General features: G+C 41.9%; 1 protein-coding gene across 1 annotated transcript in view; it reads right to left on the minus strand.

The window, feature by feature from the left end:
- Nucleotides 1-19,402, minus strand: part of COLEC12 (collectin subfamily member 12) — a 195,653-nt gene that overhangs the window by 155,408 nt on the left and 20,843 nt on the right. Inside the window, exon 2 of the mRNA XM_037805930.1 lies at nt 11,006-11,056. Coding sequence (XP_037661858.1) covers nt 11,006-11,056 — 51 coding nt within the window. The remainder of the gene's footprint in view (nt 1-11,005; nt 11,057-19,402) is intronic.

Consider the following 19,402-nt stretch of genomic DNA (forward strand, 5'->3'; position numbering starts at 1 on the left):
CACACACACACACACACACACACACATACATACACACACACAGATACATACAGAGAGAGCAAATGAAGAACTAGGTTCATAAATTTTCTGGAAATCTAATTCTGTTTTCCTCTTTCTCTCTTGATTAATGACGAGCATTTACCTTCTAAGTGCAAGGCACTGTGCTCAACACTTCACTCATACTAATTAATCCTCATGATCATACCTCCTTAAGATAGGTTGTCTCTTTATCCCTATTTCGTGAGAAAATTAAGGCTCAGTGATACAAATTTACTTGCTCCAGGTCACCCAGGCCCTCCAAGATCCTTACTCGTCGACTTCACTGTTAAAGGAGGTACATGTTCGTCTATTAAAAGTGGAACAGATACTGAATGCTTCTGAACCAAATTATTTTATTACACACGTGCAGCATTGTGTTTTAAGCTAACATAGCTGCAGCTAATAAGCAGTGGATTCACGTGGCCGCGGTTTAATACCAGCTGCGGGAGGTGGTGTGTGTAGCACATGAAGATGGAAATTACCTCCCAACCTTCTTTCATGGGCTCGTATCAAACAGATTCTCACACCTAGTCCTGACCCTCTTCTGTGGGGCAAGGGAAAGGGATTTTATACATGCTGTCTTCCCTAGCACAGATTGAGAGATGCAGGTGAAAAGGGGGAGGTCCCACCCTTGTTTTGAAACCACTGAAGTTTTGCCAAAATCCAACGTATTACAATACTAAACACACAGAGACAGAGAGAAGAGGCAGCTTAGGCTCCATCTAGCATGTGGTGCCCTCTATTGTGCTTTCTGAAATCCTGCTGGTGGGAGGGAAAGCAATTTGTAAGGTTGGCTGATACTCTTCTTTTATGCAAATGTTTGAAAAATCTGTCTGCTTTTCATTACATTTGAAAGTCCTGGAAGCAAAAGGCCACCTCTCCTTTCTTTATTGTGCATGATGCCCAACACATTATGGGTGGTTAACAAAAGTCACATCGTTTTCATACTGCATTGCTAAAGAATGACATTTTCCCATGAGTCTTGCTTGCTTCAATTTCTTAGCAAATATCACAGAGTGCAGACTTTTCACAAGGAAAGAACCCTGCTTAGGGCCCGTCTTCCTTGCCTGAATCTTCTCCCCAAATTTCCATTTGCTTCACTCATGTCCTCTCTGGGCCAATGGACTCTCCCACCCCACCCTACCTATCCAATCTGATTTGCTTTCTTTATTCTGCTCCCACCTGCAGAACTTATATGTGAATCTCTGATGTGTTATTTCATATCACCTCCAACACAAAATGAGGCCCCCTATTCTAACATATACATCTTTTGGGGAAGCCTTTCATGAGGCATCACTACCAGCATGAACATTTTTAGGAGGAAATTTTTGTGTTCATAAGGGTTTTTATAATTCTTAGTTTGGGAGAAATTAGAAAAAAGGAATGATAAATACTGATGATGATGAATCAGATGGCCAAGAGCAGGGAACTTGTTTTATTCATCCTTGTACCTCCATTCACGGCGTATGATAGGCATTCAGTGAATACTTATCAGAATAATAAAATATTCATATTTCTCTCAATTATTTCCAAAAATGATGCAACAGTAACATTTCTATATAAAATGAGAGGTGTACCAATCACTGAGGTGTACCAATCACTGCATCTTGATATTCCTTACCAAATGACACAGGTAAAGTACTAAATGAGAGATATTATGAGGACCTCCTCTTACATGTACAGAATAAAATAAAACACAGATTTTTTAACAAGGGGGAAGAATATGATTCTCTCACTTGTTTATGCACTTTCCTGCTTCAGAGAACGTGAAGAACATATTAGAAAAGTTATTTCAATTATTACAGAATACAGGGCATCTTTAGGCATTTGGAATAAGAATGTAGTCTGGATTTCTGCCAGAATTTTGCAGACTTCTGAGTTTGAGTCTCCTGTTTTCCTGACAAGTCTAAATTCTTCCATCATCTGCAGCATATGAAAGAAATTGATCTGTGCACAGAAATATTCACACCAATAAAAAAATACATAACAAAATACAAAACCCTAGTGTATATAAAAGAGAAGCTTGTTTCAATCAAAGACAAATGTCAGTTTTCAAAAGCCTATAAAACAGATAAAAAATGCAATATCAGAAGGAGGAGAAAGTGTTTATAGCGATGCCTCAGAAAAGGAGGCCAATTTCACAATGTGTCATGTGGCAAAAGTTGTGCTCACTAAGATTCGGGACTTTCTCCTTTTTTTCAGTTCCTCTTCTGAAAAAAGTGTTTCTTCAAAATCTGCTTAACAAGGGGTATTCGCCTACCCCACCTCCATGGTTGCTAACATGACCACAGACATAGGGGACTGGTGGTTTGATGGGTTGAGCCCTCTACCATAAGTTTTACCCTTGGGAAGACGGTTGCTGCAAAGGAGAGGCTAGGCCTCCCTGTATTTGTGCCTAAGAGTCTCCTCCTGAATGCCTCTTTGTTGCTCAGATGTGGCCCTCTCTCTCTGGCTAAGCCAACTTGAAAGGTGAAATCACCGCCCTCCCCCCTACGTGGGATCAGACACCCAAGGAAGTGAATCTCCCTGGCAACGTGGAATATGACTCCCGGGGAGGAATGTAGACCCGGCATCGTGGGATGGAGAACATCTTCTTGACCAAAAGGGGGATGTGAAAGGAAATGAAATAAGCTTCAGTGGCAGAGAGATTCCAAAACGAGCCGAGAGATCACTCTGGTGGGCACTCTTACGCACACTTTAGACAACCTTTTTTAGGTTCTAAAGAATTGGGGTAGCTGGTGGTGGATACCTGAAACTATTAAACTACAACCCAGAACCCATGAATCTCGAAGACAGTTGTATAAAAATGTAGCTTATGAGGGGTGACAGTGGGATTGGGAATGCCATAAGGACCAAACTCCACTTTGTCTAGTTTATGGATGGATGTGTAGAAAAGTAGGGGAAGGAAACAAACAGACAAAGGTACCCAGTGTTCTTTTTTACTTCAATTGCTCTTTTTCACTCTAATTATTATTCTTGTTATTTTTGTGTGTGTGCTAATGAAGGTGTCAGGGATTGATTTAGGTGATGAATGTACAACAATGTAATGGTACTGTAAACAATCGAAAGTACAATTTGTTTTGTATGACTGCGTGGTATGTGAATATATCTCAATAAAATGATTAAAAAAAAAAAAAAAAATCTGCTTAACACCACAGAGGATACTAAGCTCCAGAAAGCAAAATAACTTTCACCCGTTCATCCTTCCATCCATTCCCTTCCCTTATTCATGCACTTTTCTATCATGCTGATTCCATCTTTTTGAAGATTCCTCTCTCTATAAACTATCAAAAACTAAGAACTCGCAGGGTCCTGAGACAAAACCACATAAGCAAGAGCTGTTGGAGGGCTGGTGGAAGGAATGAGAAGAGAGCAAGAAGGTTGAGAGTAGTCAGAAATTCAACAGACAAGCATTAGCAAGGACCTCCCTCCTATATAACCTGTCCCTTGTATGTTTTATTTATAGGTTTCATAACCGCCCTGCACCGAAAGTATTCTCGCTATTCCTATTTCACACATGAGGAAATGCAAGGCTTGGAGATGTTGGGTGAGTCGTTGGTAAGTGGCAAAGTCAGCATGTGACCCAGGATTGTCTGACTCTAAACTTTGCTTCCTGAGCATACCAGCCTGCACAGCCCGGAGCAGCAAGGACATCAAGAGGGAATGGATGAGAGAAAACACACACTCTGGTTCACAACTTTTCTGAGAACTATGCTCTTCCCTTAGAAACGAAGGCTCTAGGACAGCCTTCCTTTTCCCAAGGGGCCTCCAAATGAACAATTCAAATCTTCCAAGGAACGTTTCAGCGCTCATCTGTTTTTAAGTTGGTTGGAGTTGCTACCAAAAGGAATGACTTTTTCCCACCCTACCCTCCATAAATGAACACTGGAAACAGCCTCATGTCTTTATGCTGGCTTAACAGAAAAATGGCTGAGTCGATTTTTTCTTTAATTTTTCTAAAAATAAAAATAAACCACATCCAGCTTCAACCCAACTGTAGGAAAAACAAATTATCCCCCCTCTTCTACCTCCCCACATCTTTAACAGGATTTATAAGTGAATGAGAACCGGGGAGGAAGGGGGTGAGGTGGGTGGGAATTATACTAGAAATGAATGGAAAATTCAGGGCTCAAGTGTTTGATACGATACATACTATAAAATTATGAAACACAAGATTGTGTATAAGCACCTGTGTGTAAGACTGTGTAAAAACTGTGTATAAGACTATGTGTAATCCACACATACCTGTGTTCATTTATTTTCCCAACAAAACCTTGGGATGCATATCAGCCATGAGCAGAGTAAAAAGAACACTGGGGCAGGATCGAAGTCAGATTTATACTCAAATGTTGGCCAAGCAACTTAACCTTGAAACACTTCAGTTTCCTCATGTGTGAACTGCAGAACTGTCAAAGGATTTCGGCGGGAATTAAATGAACTGGGTGAGAAACTACCTAGCACAGAGTAGATATTCAAAAAAGGATGCTTAATGGCTTATTTAATATGAAAAAGGTTCTAAAGATGTTAATCATATATGAATGAGGTGCTGAACAACTTTGTATCCATGGGCAAGAAAGAACAGGCAGGAGAGAAGCCGGCCTAACCAGTAAGTACATCTTGATGCAAAAGTCATGAAACCTGGGCATGCTTTGTTGCCAAGGGTGGTTGTGAATATCATCTTTGATGACAAAAGTTACTGTCAGGTTATTTAAAACGAGAGTGACAGCAAACTCCCTTCCATGTTACAAAGCAGAGGGTGGAAGGAGTCTGAGGAGCTGTGAACCCCTTCTGCCTGGGAATCTCATTCACCTCTCCTCCTCCACCTGCCATTTGACACCACATTCCTATAAAAACAGAAATATCAACTCCATTAGGATTTGCAAAACCAAATAAATAAGATCCTCCCACTAAATGAGGCACATGGCTTTGGACATTTCAAAGAATCCCACGAGGGGCGCCGAGTTGAACTCACATTCCCCTGCCCTTCACTTCTCTCTTCCTCCGTCACTCCTTTACCCGACTCGTACCCTTTCCATTTAGAGATGTCTGGGAAAAGGTGCTGCTGATGAGACAGCCTCGTGCTGGGCTTATTTAGTCATTCCTCATAGGAAATTACGGGAATTCCTGGCATTCCTTTCAGGAAAGGGGTTAACTCTGCTGCTGTCAGTCCCCAAAGGGCTGTGGAGAGAGGAATGCCGGCAACTTCCTTTGTTGCTGGAGGTAGATGACTTCAAAGCGGCAGTGGTGCCTTCTCCAAACCCAAAGATGAATCCAGACTTCTGGGAAGAGTCCCTGGGGAGCACAGCCAGACAGCCTGATGCCCCAAGCCCAAACAACCAGAAGGTGAGGCAGCCAAGAATTTATCTTGAGCAGCTTCTCAATGATGGTTCAGAGTCCTGTTGGTAAATCATTTCAATTCTCTCTGCATAGAAAGCAGAAACCTGCCATGTGCCTCAGAAAGAGCCTCGTTTTTGCTGACAGGAAAATGGCTAAGCATATGTTTTCCTATTTGTCAGAAGCTCTAGTAGTCCTGTACACTTTTAGACATTCAGTATCCTGAAAGGAAAAGACAACTGATGCTTCCTTTTGGATTATAACCCTAAATAATTTTTTGGTAGTTTTCCTAGAATTTTTCTACTCAGTTTTTACAAAAGACTTGAGTTCTATTCCATGGAGAATTCTTCCTTTTACTTTTTATTATTGTTTCACAATTTGCCATTTTCCAGATCTTTTTCTCTCGTGACTATTAATAATCACGAGACCTAAGGAAGCAATTTCGTCAGAGCTCTGTCAACACATCTCCAGATGCCTGCAGTTGCCCACTAAAAACCAATCTGTCCACGATCTTCAAGGCTGAGCCGTGTCTCTCTCGTTCCTCCATCATTCCAGCTTTACACATCCTATTATTATACCAGATTATATTCCAAAAATAACATAAGAGAGCCCAACGCAGCCAATGCAACAAAGTCAGTCTAGTGCTCCCCCAATGCAGACAGGGGACAAGGAGTGAAGGCCCGGGATGTCCCAAGGGGTGCACCTCCCCATCAGGCCCCCATGCTGCCTCTCCCCAGGCTAGCACTCATCTCCCAGGTAAGCAGTAAAGCAGGGAGCATGATGGAACAAGAATCCATAAGTCTCCTGGAAACCAGAAGGTTCCACATGCATCCTAAATTCCAGGCACCGTGTTCAAATAGCAGGACCAAAATGTTTCAGAAGGAACACCAAGATTAGAATAGCAGCCAACACTTCTGGAATGCCTGCCACATGTCAGGCACCACCTGATCCAACCTCACAATGAACCCTCACAATAACCTGATGGAGTAAGTCTCATTATGACCAAGCTTCACAAATGAAGAAACAGACTTTAAAAGGTTGGAGAGCCACTTTCCCAAAGTCACACAGCTAGTGAGTGTTGGCGATCCCACCCTAACCCGGCCATCTGGGTCCAGTGCCCACATGCCCAACCCGATACCCCACTGCCTCCAGGAAAGACACAGAGCAGCCATTAAATGGGAACGAGGACAGCTGGCCTGCTGGCCTCCAAGAGCTGTTCTGAAGAAAAACTAAATTTATAAGTGCTAGGAAGATAACGAGCAGGATTTGTTATGATCATGCCTACGTAAGTTAAAAGGCCAGCTCTGAAATTCAATCTTTCTTCCCACATTGCTCCCCTTTTCCTAGGTGACTTTGATGCACTTATTCCTTGGAATTGAAATGATACTCTTCTTTCCTCCAATTCTACATCATTTTAATGAAAATATTTTTTAAAAGAACAAAACTTGAATGCATTCATGTCAATCATATGACTAATCTAAAGGTTTCAGAAGACATATTTAGAACATTTTATCACAAATTCCAAAATTTATAATTTAAAATATGAATAATCTTTCCCTTCCTGCTAAGTATAATAATAAAGGATTCCAGAGCCATTTGTGATATCAAACACACACACACACACACACACACAATAGCTGAGAAATCACTAAAAAGCTGTAATTGTAGTATATATCATATTTTAGCAACAGAAAATAAAAATTAATACTGATACCTCATGTCCCAGAAAATAAGCTCTGCCAAATTGTAACAATCCCAATGAGCTCTGGATACCGAGGCGCTAAGAGAGGCTTACCCTCAAAGCCAGATTCAGGTTTGAAAATGCTCACTTAATTAAGCCTTACGAGTTTCCTGTCATCAGAGCTTTTTTGTAGAAGCAAATAAGGGGCAAAATCAACAGACATAATGCTACTTCTTGCGCAAAATTTGTGGGAAGGGGCTAACAAATACAACATGAAGAGAAAACGAAGGACAAGAGGAATCCTGGAGGAGAACAACACGCAATAACAAATGCCTGAATTAACGAGGGATGACTGTACTAAAATAACAAGAAAACACTATGCGGAGACCACCCATTTTGCTCTTTATTGTCATATTGCATTGAATCTTTAAAAGCACAATATTGTTACGAATACAGCCTTGAATTTATGTAGCAAATGCTTTTGAATAACTACATGTGAATTACATTCTTTGAAACAAGACCACCCAGTCACAATTTGCTAAAACAATTAACCCTGGTTCATCTATACTCTAAATTCAAATTGCATTTATAGTATTTGCATAAAGCAAGATATACCTAAAATTAGACAGTAACTAATTCCTATGTTATGTAGACTAATTCTGAAAAAAGAGCCTACAACATTTCAGCATGTTCAGAGGTAAAATGCCAATTTACCTCTCTTCAGGAATGGGGTTTCAGGCCTGTCACACTTTGATGTTCTGGAGTGGCTGTATCAAAATATCCATAGAGTGATAATGGTCCCAAATTTCAGGATTTTTGCATTTTTATGGTGCTGTGACTTTGCAGCATGTGGCTATGTGATATCTCTTTTGGCCTCACCAAAGCTCTGTGAGATAGGCTTATCTACCTTGGCAGGTGTCACTCTGTTAAATGGGCTGATGCAGAATCTGAGGCCCAAAGTCTCAAGTGACTTGTTTCAAATCTTAAGACTAATTAAGGGCAGGACCAAGATGGCTGCCCCATGGCTTGTCACCTCCCACCTGCTACTTTCCTACCAACCTCCCGTGTGGAAGGGACTTTGCCTTCCTTTAATGGTTTAACTATTTCAAAAGGAAGTCTTCTGCTGGATTCAATGATCAGCTTTGGCCACTTCTTGGGAACGCAAAACCTATTTGTTTACCTTCTAAAGAATCAGATTCAGATTTGTAGACCCTGTATGTAAAAGTGACAAGGTCTCCAGAGTTGCAAAGTTCCCCTCCAAGACAGAGAGGTTAAGAGGACACCTCAACCTTACAGCAAGGCCCTTCCCCAAAACTACTGACCAAAAAGCAAAGCTCAGCTCCAGCTAAGTGCTTATGCAAGCACTTCACCTATCTGGTCCTCAACTCCCTTACCTGTAAAATTAAAAGCTGATTTCATTCACCTAAAGGCTCTCCCACCTCCAAAATTCTACCCTACCCCTATGCTAGATTATCCATTACTTTGCCTACAAGCTGAATCCAAGAATTCTCAACATCAGGAAAGTTTCTCTCATACCTGTTCCAAGGCCTCCCATTTTAACTCCATCACTCTCTTCTATTTATACCATTTACCATCATTCTCTTCACACCTCTCGGTTTATGCTTTCCAATATTTGTAAGTTGTTATCATGCCTCCTCTGAGTCATCAGTTTGCAATTTCTGCCCATAATTTAACCACCAAAAATTAAATCTTCAACAAATTAATTTTTGTGTTTTTCACCAAATCCCCACCCTCTAGCTCATTACACGGTCATGAAACATTTCTCTCAAGTTCACCATTTTTAAAGAAACTTTTTATCTTTATTCTCCATATTCCTGTTGATTTCAGAAGTATATAGGCAATACCTGAAACTATCAAACTCCAACCCAGTAGCCTTAACTCTTGAAGATGATTGTATAACAATGTAGCTTACAAGGGGTGACAGTGTGATTGTGAAAACCTTATGGATCATACTCCCTTTATCCAGCGTATGGATGGATGAGTAGAAAAATGGGGCCAAAAGGTAAATGAAAAATAGGGTGGGATGGGGAGGATGATTTGGATGTTCTTTTTTACTTTTATATATGATGGTACTATGAACAGTTGATTGTACACCATGGGTGATTGTATGGTATGTGAATATATCTCAATAAAATTGAATTTAATTTTTAAAAAAGTATATAAGCAAGTCAACATTTATTTTGCCTTATTTTTACAAGTTCGGTTTTCCTCTTCATTACTCTGGGCTCCAATACTGTTTCTGGGTCTCTGCCTTTCAACATTTTGTCTATTTGTTTGTTTTGTTTCCCTTCATAATTCTTGGTTTCACCTTTACTCCTACTGCCACCTTCAGTGAACTCACCCTGGGAAAGCAGAATCACACAGTGCACCGGTCCAGAAACATTTAACAATACAGACACCAACAGCAGCGTGGGAGGGAGAAGGTCCTACCCTGCCAACTCGTGAATGGAGGAGCTGTGGGCCTCGTGCCACTGCATTTCCATTTTATAGCCTTATTTTTCCCAGAAAGACATTTAGACGTGTGTATCCAGAAGGAAAAATGCTAAAACAGCTACAGAGCCAGAGCAGCTGGGGGTTGTTAACTTTAATCAAAGTCGAGCCAGGACTTTTTTTTAAGCAACAGGAAGTAGATTCATTCTCTGTCTCTCTCTGTCTCTCTCTCTCTCTCTCTCTCTCTCTCTCTCTCTCTCTCTCTCTCTCTCTCTCTCTCTCTTTCCCTTTCTTTCTTTCTCACACACATACAGACACACACATACTCCATTCTCCTCTATCCTTCTCCATTTCCTCTGGTTAAGGCATAGAAACAAACTGGACAGGAAAACTTAAGTTTCCTTGAACTGTCTTTCAAACTTTGCAGTTTTCATTGGCATTTCAAAGCCAAATCTCAGACCACGAGAAGCAGGGTCAAGGCAGAGGAGAGCACCCGTGTGCAGCCACCTGACAGGCAAAGGAACAAGTATCAGTTTCCTGTGGCTGCTGTAACAGGATACCACACACTGGAGGCTTACAACAGCACACACTTCCTCCCTTACACTTCCAGAGGCTAGAAGTCTGAAATCCGACCAAAGTTTCAGTCCACCAAAACCAAGGTGTTGGCAGGGCTGTGCTCCCTCCAAAGGCTCTGACGGGAGAACCCATTTCCTCACCCTTGTCCACGTCCAGTGGCTGCCTGGATTCCTTGCCTTGTGGCCCCTTCTCCATCTTCAAAGCGCATCCCTCCCATCTCTGCTTCCTTCCCGTATCCCCTTCTCCTTTCTATGGTCAAATCTCCAGCTGCCTCCTTAGTATAAGGACACCTGTGATCACACTGGGCCCCACCTGGGTAATCTGGGATCATCTCCCCATCTCAAGGTCCTTAACTTACCCACATCTGCAAAGTTCTTTTGCCATATAAGAAACATTCATAGATTCAGGGGAGCAGATCGTAGGTGTCTTTTGGGGACCATTATTCAGCCCCCCAGAGCACCTATGTCTCGCTAGGTTCCCAGAAGAACCTCCCTCTCACTCCTCTGCTAACACTAAGTTACCAGCATGGGATCTGAATCTCAGGTGAGTCCCAGCAAAATGATGTTTTCTAAATACCACAGGAGAGAAATTCCATGTCATTTGCTCCTGTCTTGTCACAGATTTGCCTTTCCCACCATGACTTGCCCTTTAGGCAGTCTGTTTTGTAATCAGCAGATACCATCAATCCCATAAAGGGTCCACCTTCTCCCCATGCTTGGGCCCAGCTCCTGTTCCTTCCATGCATGGTGTCAGAAATCCACAGTTGTGAGAAATCATCCATCTGTTGCAAAGAAACTCAATTGCCAATCACAGTTGGACCTCAGAGTCAAAACCGTCCATGTGTCTCAAGGGTCCGCCAGTGGTGCGGGTTCTGAGAGTCACAGACTGAGCAAGAAGAAGGAAAAGAGCTGTGTTCCAACTCACCAAACCTCTTGTAACCGAAGGACTGCACCTCCTCCTCCTCTGCAAAGTCGTCTGCAGGAGAAGAAAGGACACAGCATTAGCCCTGGCAAGGTGCAGGGACAAGTGGGGTCAGTGGAGGACATGACCGCTCTGACCTCAGCTTGTCCCACTCCCCCTGCACCCACGACGTCAGCATGGTGGATTTCCTTCTGCTCCAGGAGCCCACCGAGCTCCTTTCCTCCTGATCCTCACTGACTCCTTACTCAAATTGCAGCTAAGATGTGACCCCTTCGAGATGCCTTTCCAGGACAGCCAGCCACTCCCTGTCACACCAGCACAGTTTAATATCACTGTGATGGTTAATTTTATGTGTCAACTTGTCTAGGTTATGGTGTCCGGTCGTTTGGTCAAACACTGGCCTAGATGTTTCTGTGGGGTATTTTATAAATGGGATTGGCATCTACAACCAGCTGACTAAGTCAAGATTATCCTCCATAATGTGGGTGGGCCTCATCCAATTCAGTTGAAGGCCTTAAAAGCCAAGAACTAGGGGTCCCAGAGAGAAGTAATTCTGCCTCGAAAGCACATCCTCTACTCCTCTCAGAGTTTCCAGCCTGCTGGCCTTCTCTACAGATTTTGGACCCACAACTTAAACATCAACTCTTATTGGAAATTCTAGTCTACCAGCCTGCCCTACAATATTTAAACTTGTCAGCACCTTCTCCCCCCCATCACGTGAGCCAACTCCTTAAAATAAATCTTTTAATATACATACATGTATCCTGTGGGTTCTGCGTCTCTGGAGAACTCGAATAATATAAGCATTATCTGATATATTCTTCATTCATTTATTTGTGTGTGAGTTTAATTTCCTCATACAAGTTGTGACCAGGAACCTTTTCTGTTATGGTTCACTAGGAAATCCCCAGTGCCTGGAACAGTGCCTGTCACAGAGCAGGGGTGTGCCAGTTTGGATATATTATGTCTCTCAAGAAAAAGCCATGATCTTTTCATTCAATCTCTTGGGATATTGGGATTAGGTTGTTTCCATGGAGATGTGACCCACCTTTGGTTAGGTGTGACCTCTGACTGTCTCCATGGAGGTGTGGCCCTGCCCATTCAGCGTGGGTCTTAATTAGCTCACTGGAGCCCTATAAAAGCTCAGACAAAAGGAGCTCACTGGTAGCTGCAGCTTAGGAAACACATTTTGAAGACAGCCATTGAAAGCTGACACTGACATTTGAAACGCAACCTTGGAGCAAGCAGACGCCAGCCACGTGCCTTCCCAGCTAACAAGAGGTGTTCCAGACACCCTTGGCCATCCTCTAGTGAAGGTTCCTATTGTTGATGCCTTACTTTGGACACTTTATGGCCTTAAGACTGCAACTTTGTAACCAAAAAAACCTCCTTTATAAAAGCCAATCCATTTCTGGTATTTTGCATAACAGCAGCATTAGCAAACCAGAACAAGCGGCTTAATACCTTTTGTTGAATGAATGATTGAATGATCAACTGTTCAAAGGATTAAGTTATCTTCAGGTATCAAACCCTAAGGCCTCCCTCTCACATACCTGGACCTGGGTCATCTCTTCCATCAATTAGGTATCTCAGGATACCTGCAATGACGAAACTCTTTCCCACTCACCTTCCAGTAAATAACAAGGACCAGTTATTTACCAGATGGTTTCCCAGTAAATGCATTTCAAAATACACCTTGCTGTGGGAATTTCTAACTGCAGGACCACTGTGGAAACAAGAGCAATCCTAGACAGCCAAGGTTTCTACCAAAAGATCTAAAATCCCTCTCCCAATGTGGGCACAATGCAATCCCTTAGTACAAATTTTAAAGAACTTCTTTCACAGTTCTGTTAGCTGTGGGTCTGGGAGTGGGGTGAGCACTGCACAGAAACAATTTCATGTTAGTTATGCAATTAAAGAACACCTTGATTTTCATCGATAAAAGGCATCAAGACTAGGCCTTTCTAGGGGGGGCCTTACTAATTAAACTTTACTCGGTCACCAATACTATCAGCACCCAGCTCTCGCCCTGCATGTTCAGTTCCAGAACATTTATTCAGCACTTACTATGGATCAAAGACCACTAGGCAGTGGGGCTTCCCAAATGTGTAAGACAGAGTCCCTTCTCTCAGGAAGCTTTCAGGGAAAAGCAAGATATAAGGGGGAAATGACAGTCTTTTTCAACCTCCAAATGACCTAGCTATATCTGACTTTTCAAATGTTATGGAATAAAGCCAAGATGTATGAATCTATAATACAATGTGGTGACTCTTAGGATACTAGTTTGTTATGAAGTGCTAGGAAAACATATGCGAGAGAGCCATTATTTCTAACAGAATGGAGAGGTATGATATCTACGTATTTTGCCATTGTTTCCTTATTCTGAGGACAGGGAAAAGATCTTGGTTTGGAATCTAGAAGGCCAGGTATTCATAATTAAAGTAGTCTTCTTATGTCATATATTAAAGGTTTAGCTCTTTCTACATGGGAGAACTTGCTTCCAACCAGAGAACAGCATCTTTCTCATTGATTCAGTGATTTGTTAGTTCAACAAACACATATTAAGTCCCTTCTCTGTGCCTGCTTTGGCTAGTACTTCTACCATATTAATGGCTGAGATGTCTGGTCTATTCTCACTTAAAGAGAAACTATTATCTGATGCTTCTGCTTAGAGATCTGCTCATGTACTCATTCATTCAATAAACACATGCTTGTAGTCTAGCGAAGCTGATGAGATATCAACACAGGTAATGACGCCACCCAGACATCTGCATCTCCTCCCTGCCCCCCGCCAGCTCTAGCCCCTCCATCACTGTTTTAGTTTCCTGGTTTCCTGGGCTGCTCAAGCAATGGGTTGGGTTAAACAATGGGAATTTATTAGCTCATGGTTTTTTTTTTATTTTGTTTTGTTTTTCTAATAATTCAAATTTACTGAGATATATTCACATACCATACAGTCATACAAAGCATACAATCAATTGTTCAGAGTACCACCATACAGTTGTGCATCACCAAAATTAATTTTTGAACATTTTCATTACCACACACACACAAATAATAAGAACAAAAATTAAAGTGAAAAAGAACAATTGAAGTAAAAAAGAACACTGAGTGCTTTTTATTTTTTGCCCCCTTTTTTCTAGTCATCCATCCATACACTGGACAAAGGGGAGTGTGATCCACATGGCTTTTTCAACCACATTTTTATACAATCATCTTCAAGATTAAAGGGTTCTGGGTTGTAGTTTGATAGTTTCATGTATTTACTGCTAGCTATTCCAATTCATTAGAACCTATAGCTCATGGTTTTGAGGCTAAAAGAAAGTCCAAATCAAGGCATCATCAAGGCGATGCTTTCTTCCCAGAAACTACAGCATTCTGAGGCTGGCTTCTGCCAATCCTTCGTCCTAAGCTTGTCACATGGTAAGGCACATGGTGGCACCTTCAGGCATCTCCCAGCACCTCCCTTCTCTTCTGGGTTTCCTTGATTTCAGCTTCTGCCTGCTCCTTCTGTGGCTTTCTCTCTCTCTGAACTTCATTCTCTTATAAAGGACTCCAATAAAAGAGTTAAGATACATCCTGATAATGACTCCTGGGGATGAGCCTGGACCCAGAATCGTGGGATTAAGAACATCTTCTTGACCAAAAGGGGGAAGTAAAATGAAACAAAATAAAGTTTCAGTGGCTGAGAGATTTCAAATGGAGTCGAGAGGTCACTCTGGTGGACATTCCTACGCACTATATAGATATCCCTTTTTAGGTTTTAGTGTGTTGGAATAGCTAGAAGTAAAAACCTGAAACTGTGGAACTGCAACCCAGTAGCCATGACTCTTAAAGACGATTGTATAGCAATGTAGCTTACAAGGGGTAATAGAGTGATTGTGAAAGGCTTGTGGTCACACTCCCTTTATCCAGTGTATGGATGGATGGATGAATAGAAAAATGGGGACAAAAACTAAGTGTAAAATAGGGTGGGATGGGGGGATGATTTGGGTGTTCTTTCTTACTTTTATTTTTTATCCTTATTTTTATTCTTCCTGGAGTAAGGAAAATGTTCAAAAATAGACTGAGATGACAAATGCACAACTATATGATGGTACTGTGAACAGCTGATTGTACACCATGGGATGATTATATAGATGTGAATATATCTCAATAAAACTGAATTTAGAAAAAAAAAAAAAGATAACATCCTGACTGAGGTGAGATACATCTTAACTGAAGTAACCTCATCAAAAGGTCCTACTTACAATGGGTTCACACTCAAAGGAACAAATTAAGTTTAAGAACATGTTTTTCTGGGGTACATACAGCTTCAAACCATCACAACCACTGTACCAACTCTCCGTGTGTTGTTGGCAGGTCAAGGAATCACTTAAGATTTCATGATGGAGACAAAGAGCAGGTTTACACCGCACCCCTCGATAAAATTTCCCATTAGACCTGTTCTCCCTCAAAGGATGTTTCCACAGGTGCTACCATTAGTTTTTGCTTTTTTTGTTTTCCTCTCTGATCTTTTTCTGAGGCACTATTTAGTTTGACTGACTCCTCTCTCCTTCCTGATTAATTCAAATACCTGAGAACTTCAAATTTCTCATATGTGTTATGAAAGCAATTCAGCTCTGCTCCAAATGAACACTCTCAAACCCATTATGGTTCAACAAGCAAAAGGCCTTACAGGTGACCCATAATATGATTCAAGAAGGTCTTCTACTTCTTGTCTTAACCTAATCCCAAAGGATTAGGAATTCTTGTAACAGCTACTAGAAGAATACAAAGTTCCCCATCTCATATACCTATAAAATAGGATAGAAAACCATGAGATGTGAGGGGGTACAAGTAAAGTACTACAGATAGCTTCTGCCAGGGATTATCAGGGAAGGTCTCACAGAGAAAGTCTCTTAAATTGGTCTTTCTCAGCATTTTTTTCTTTGGGGAGTGGATAAAATGGATTTGGGAAACACTGAATTTTATATTCCTCTCTTGGAAATTCATAATGGTTTTTGAACTGTTAGAGACTCTGAAAAGTGCTGAGAGGGAAAAAAACAAAAAACTTGTTTAACTTTACTTTACTCAATGTTTTCAAAAGTTTGACCTTAAAATTCTCTTTTCATATCCTTGAAGAATGGATAGAGTTAGGATAGTTAAAGATTAGCTCAGGGGTCCCCCAGAGCCAAAATTTTCCCAGCTGCTCAGTGAACAAACAGCCGATTCAGGCTGGTGGTTAAGGTCAGGCAGATGGAGAACTCAAAAGTGTTAGGAAACAGGGGAGGAGGACAGGAACTGACAGGGCTTGTCACTGTGTGGACAAAATACACCAGGCTACAAGGAGCATAGGAGAAAGGATGGACGGTCAAGTGTTCTTAGCAACTGATCATTTTAGAGGGCAAAAAGGCTATGACAGGGCCATAACAGCTGACGGACAAGCTTCAATGAAGACAGTTTGATGCTAAGTCCAATGCTGTATTCTGTTCTCAAAACCTTTTCTTCACACGCTATCAACCCAAACTAGACGCATCCCAGGTTGTCTTTATAGTACTGGGGACCTGGAAAGGTGATACGCTCGAATAAGCATATTCCTTCTAGTCCAGTCTCCTTAGCTTCTTGCCACTTTTCACAATCTGTCTCTGACACATTCAAAGCCACGTAGCTGCTAGACTCTGACATGAGAGAGGATTTGGTTAAGATTTAAGACCTGAGTCCTGCAGTGGCCGTAACTCGATCCCTGCCTCTGACAGCAATCTGTCTGCAGGGAAGAAGCAGCCTTCACATATCAAATAACAAAAAGTGCTTAAGATTTATATCTACAAATCATAAGCATTTCATTTTAACACTTACAGGCTACACTGTATTAGGCTTAACTATTTTAAATGTGACTTGTACTTTTTGGTTTTTGTTTGTTTGTTTGTTTTGTTTCTTTACTTTTCTTGGTAACTGGCAGAGAGCCACATTGGCCAGAGATTTTGTGATGCAGGATTCTGCTGGTGAAACTCTTTAAGCCTTCCTTGCTATTTCAGAGTAACATGAGTTCAAGTGAAATTTAGTTTAATTGGCTTAGAGAGATGAGATTCCTATCTATTAAACTGTTCCAATTAATCTGTGGATGAAATTGTGCTATATTCTTACAGTCAGAATGTACCTCTCCTTCTCCCAAACACCCTTTGTAGCAGTGGTACAGAACTTACCTGTCTGACTTACACTCTAGTTCTGGTTTTTACTCCACCAGACGGTAAGCCATTTGAAAACATGGAACTTGTCGCATTGTACCCTCAGCAACCAGCACATTTATGGCAAAATTGGTGAAAATTAAACAAACTAGACTTATATGTGTGTCTATCTCTCCACTAGCTTATGAACTCCTAAAGGAAAGAGATAAAATCTTTCTCTTTATGAATACCTACCATGTTTAGAGAAGATAAAAGAACTAATATCTAGTCAGTGCCCAATGGATGCCAAGCACTTCACACTCATTAGGTTTCTCTGTTTTACAGATGAGAAGACTGAGGCTCAGAGAAGTTACACAATTAGACCCAAGGTCTCACGGCTTGTGAAGCTCAGGAGACCCAGGAAACTGAACCCTGCACTAGCTGTACAGAGCTAAGAAGGAATGATTTATACTGCCGAATCCTGAGTAGGCTTAGGAATTTGGGACCCAGGTAGCTCTGGAAGGGGTACAAAGGTGAGGCTAAAAATAGGAGGGCTGGCTGAACATCTGTTTAAGAAGCAGCTGGTTATAACAAAAAAAAAAAAATAGATAATAGTGTTGGCAAGGATACGGAGATACTGGAACCATTGTACACTGCTGGTGGGAATGTCAAATGGTACAGTCACTGGAAAACAGTCTGGCAGTTAAACACAGAGTTACCATACTCCCCTCCTAAGCATATACCTAATAGAAACGAAAACACACATCCATATAAAAATTAGTACACAAATGTTCATAGTGGCATTTTCATAATACTCAAAAAGTGGAAACAATCCAAATGTTCATCAACTGATGAATGGATAAATAAAATTTGTTATATCCAATGCAATGGAGAATCACAAAAGACCACATAGTGTATGTTTCCATTTCTATGACATGTCCAGAATAGGAAAATCCATAGTCAGAAAGTAGATTCATGTTTGGCTAGGGCTTAGGGCTTAGGGGGACCAGGGAGATAAGAAGTGACTGCTAATGGGTAAGGGGTTTCTTTACAAGGTGATGAAAATGTTATAAAATTGATTTTGAGGCGGGGCAAGATGGCAGACTGGTGAGCTGTATGTTTTAGTTACTCCTCCAGGAAAGTAGGTAAAAAGCCAGGAACTGCGTGGACTGGACACCACAGAGCAATCTGTCTTTGGGCATACTTCATACAACACTCATGAAAACGTGGAACTGCTGAGATCAGCGAAATCTGTAAGTTTTTGCGGCCAGGGGACACGCGCCCCTCCCTGCCAGGCTCAGTCCCGGGGGAGGAGGGGCTGTCAGCTCCAGGAAGGAGAAGGGAGAATTGCAGTGGCTGCTCTTATCGGAAACTCATTCTACTGATTCAAACTCCAACCATAGATAGACTGAGAACAGACACCAGAGACTCTGAGAGCAGCCAGCCCAGCAGAGAGGAGACAGGCATAGAAAAAAAACAACACGAAAAACTCCAAAATAAAAGCAGAGGATTTTTGGAGTTCTGGTGAACACAGAAAGGGGAAGGGCGGAGATCAGGCCTTGAGGCGCATATGCAAATCCCGAAGCAAGGCTGATCTCTCTGCCCTGTGCATCTTTCCTTAATGGCCCTGGTTGCTTTGTCTATTAGCATTTCAATAACCCATTAGATCTCTGAGGAGGGCCGTTTTTTTTTTTGTTTTTTTTTTTAAATCCTTTTTGCTTTTTCTAAAACAATTACTCTAAGAAGCTCAATACAGAAAGCTTCAAAGAATTGAAATTTGGGCACGTCAAGTCAAGAGCAGAACTAAGAGAGCTCTGAGACAAAAGGCAATAATCCAGTGGCTGAGAAAATTCACTAAACAACACAACTTCCCAAGAAAAGGGGGGGTGTCCGCTCACAGCCACCATCCTGGTGGACAGGAAACACTCCTGCCCATCGCCAGCCCCATAGCCCAGAGCTGCCCCAGACAACCCAGTGTGACGGAAGTGCTTCAAATAACAGGCACACACCACAAAACTGGGCGTGGACATTAGCCTTCCCTGCAACCTCAGCTGAATGTCCCAGAGCTGGGAAGGGGGAGCAGTGTGAATTAACAGAGCCCCATTCAGCCATCATTTGAGCAGACTGGGAGCCTCCCAACACAGCCCAGCAGCCCAGAACTGCCCTGGGGGGACGGCACTCACCTGCGACATAGCACAGTCATCCCTCAACAGAGGACCCGGGGTGCACAGCCTGGAAGAGGGGCCCACTTGCA

This window comes from Choloepus didactylus, chromosome 16 (assembly GCF_015220235.1).
Source record: "Choloepus didactylus isolate mChoDid1 chromosome 16, mChoDid1.pri, whole genome shotgun sequence".
NCBI lineage: Eukaryota > Metazoa > Chordata > Mammalia > Pilosa > Megalonychidae > Choloepus > Choloepus didactylus.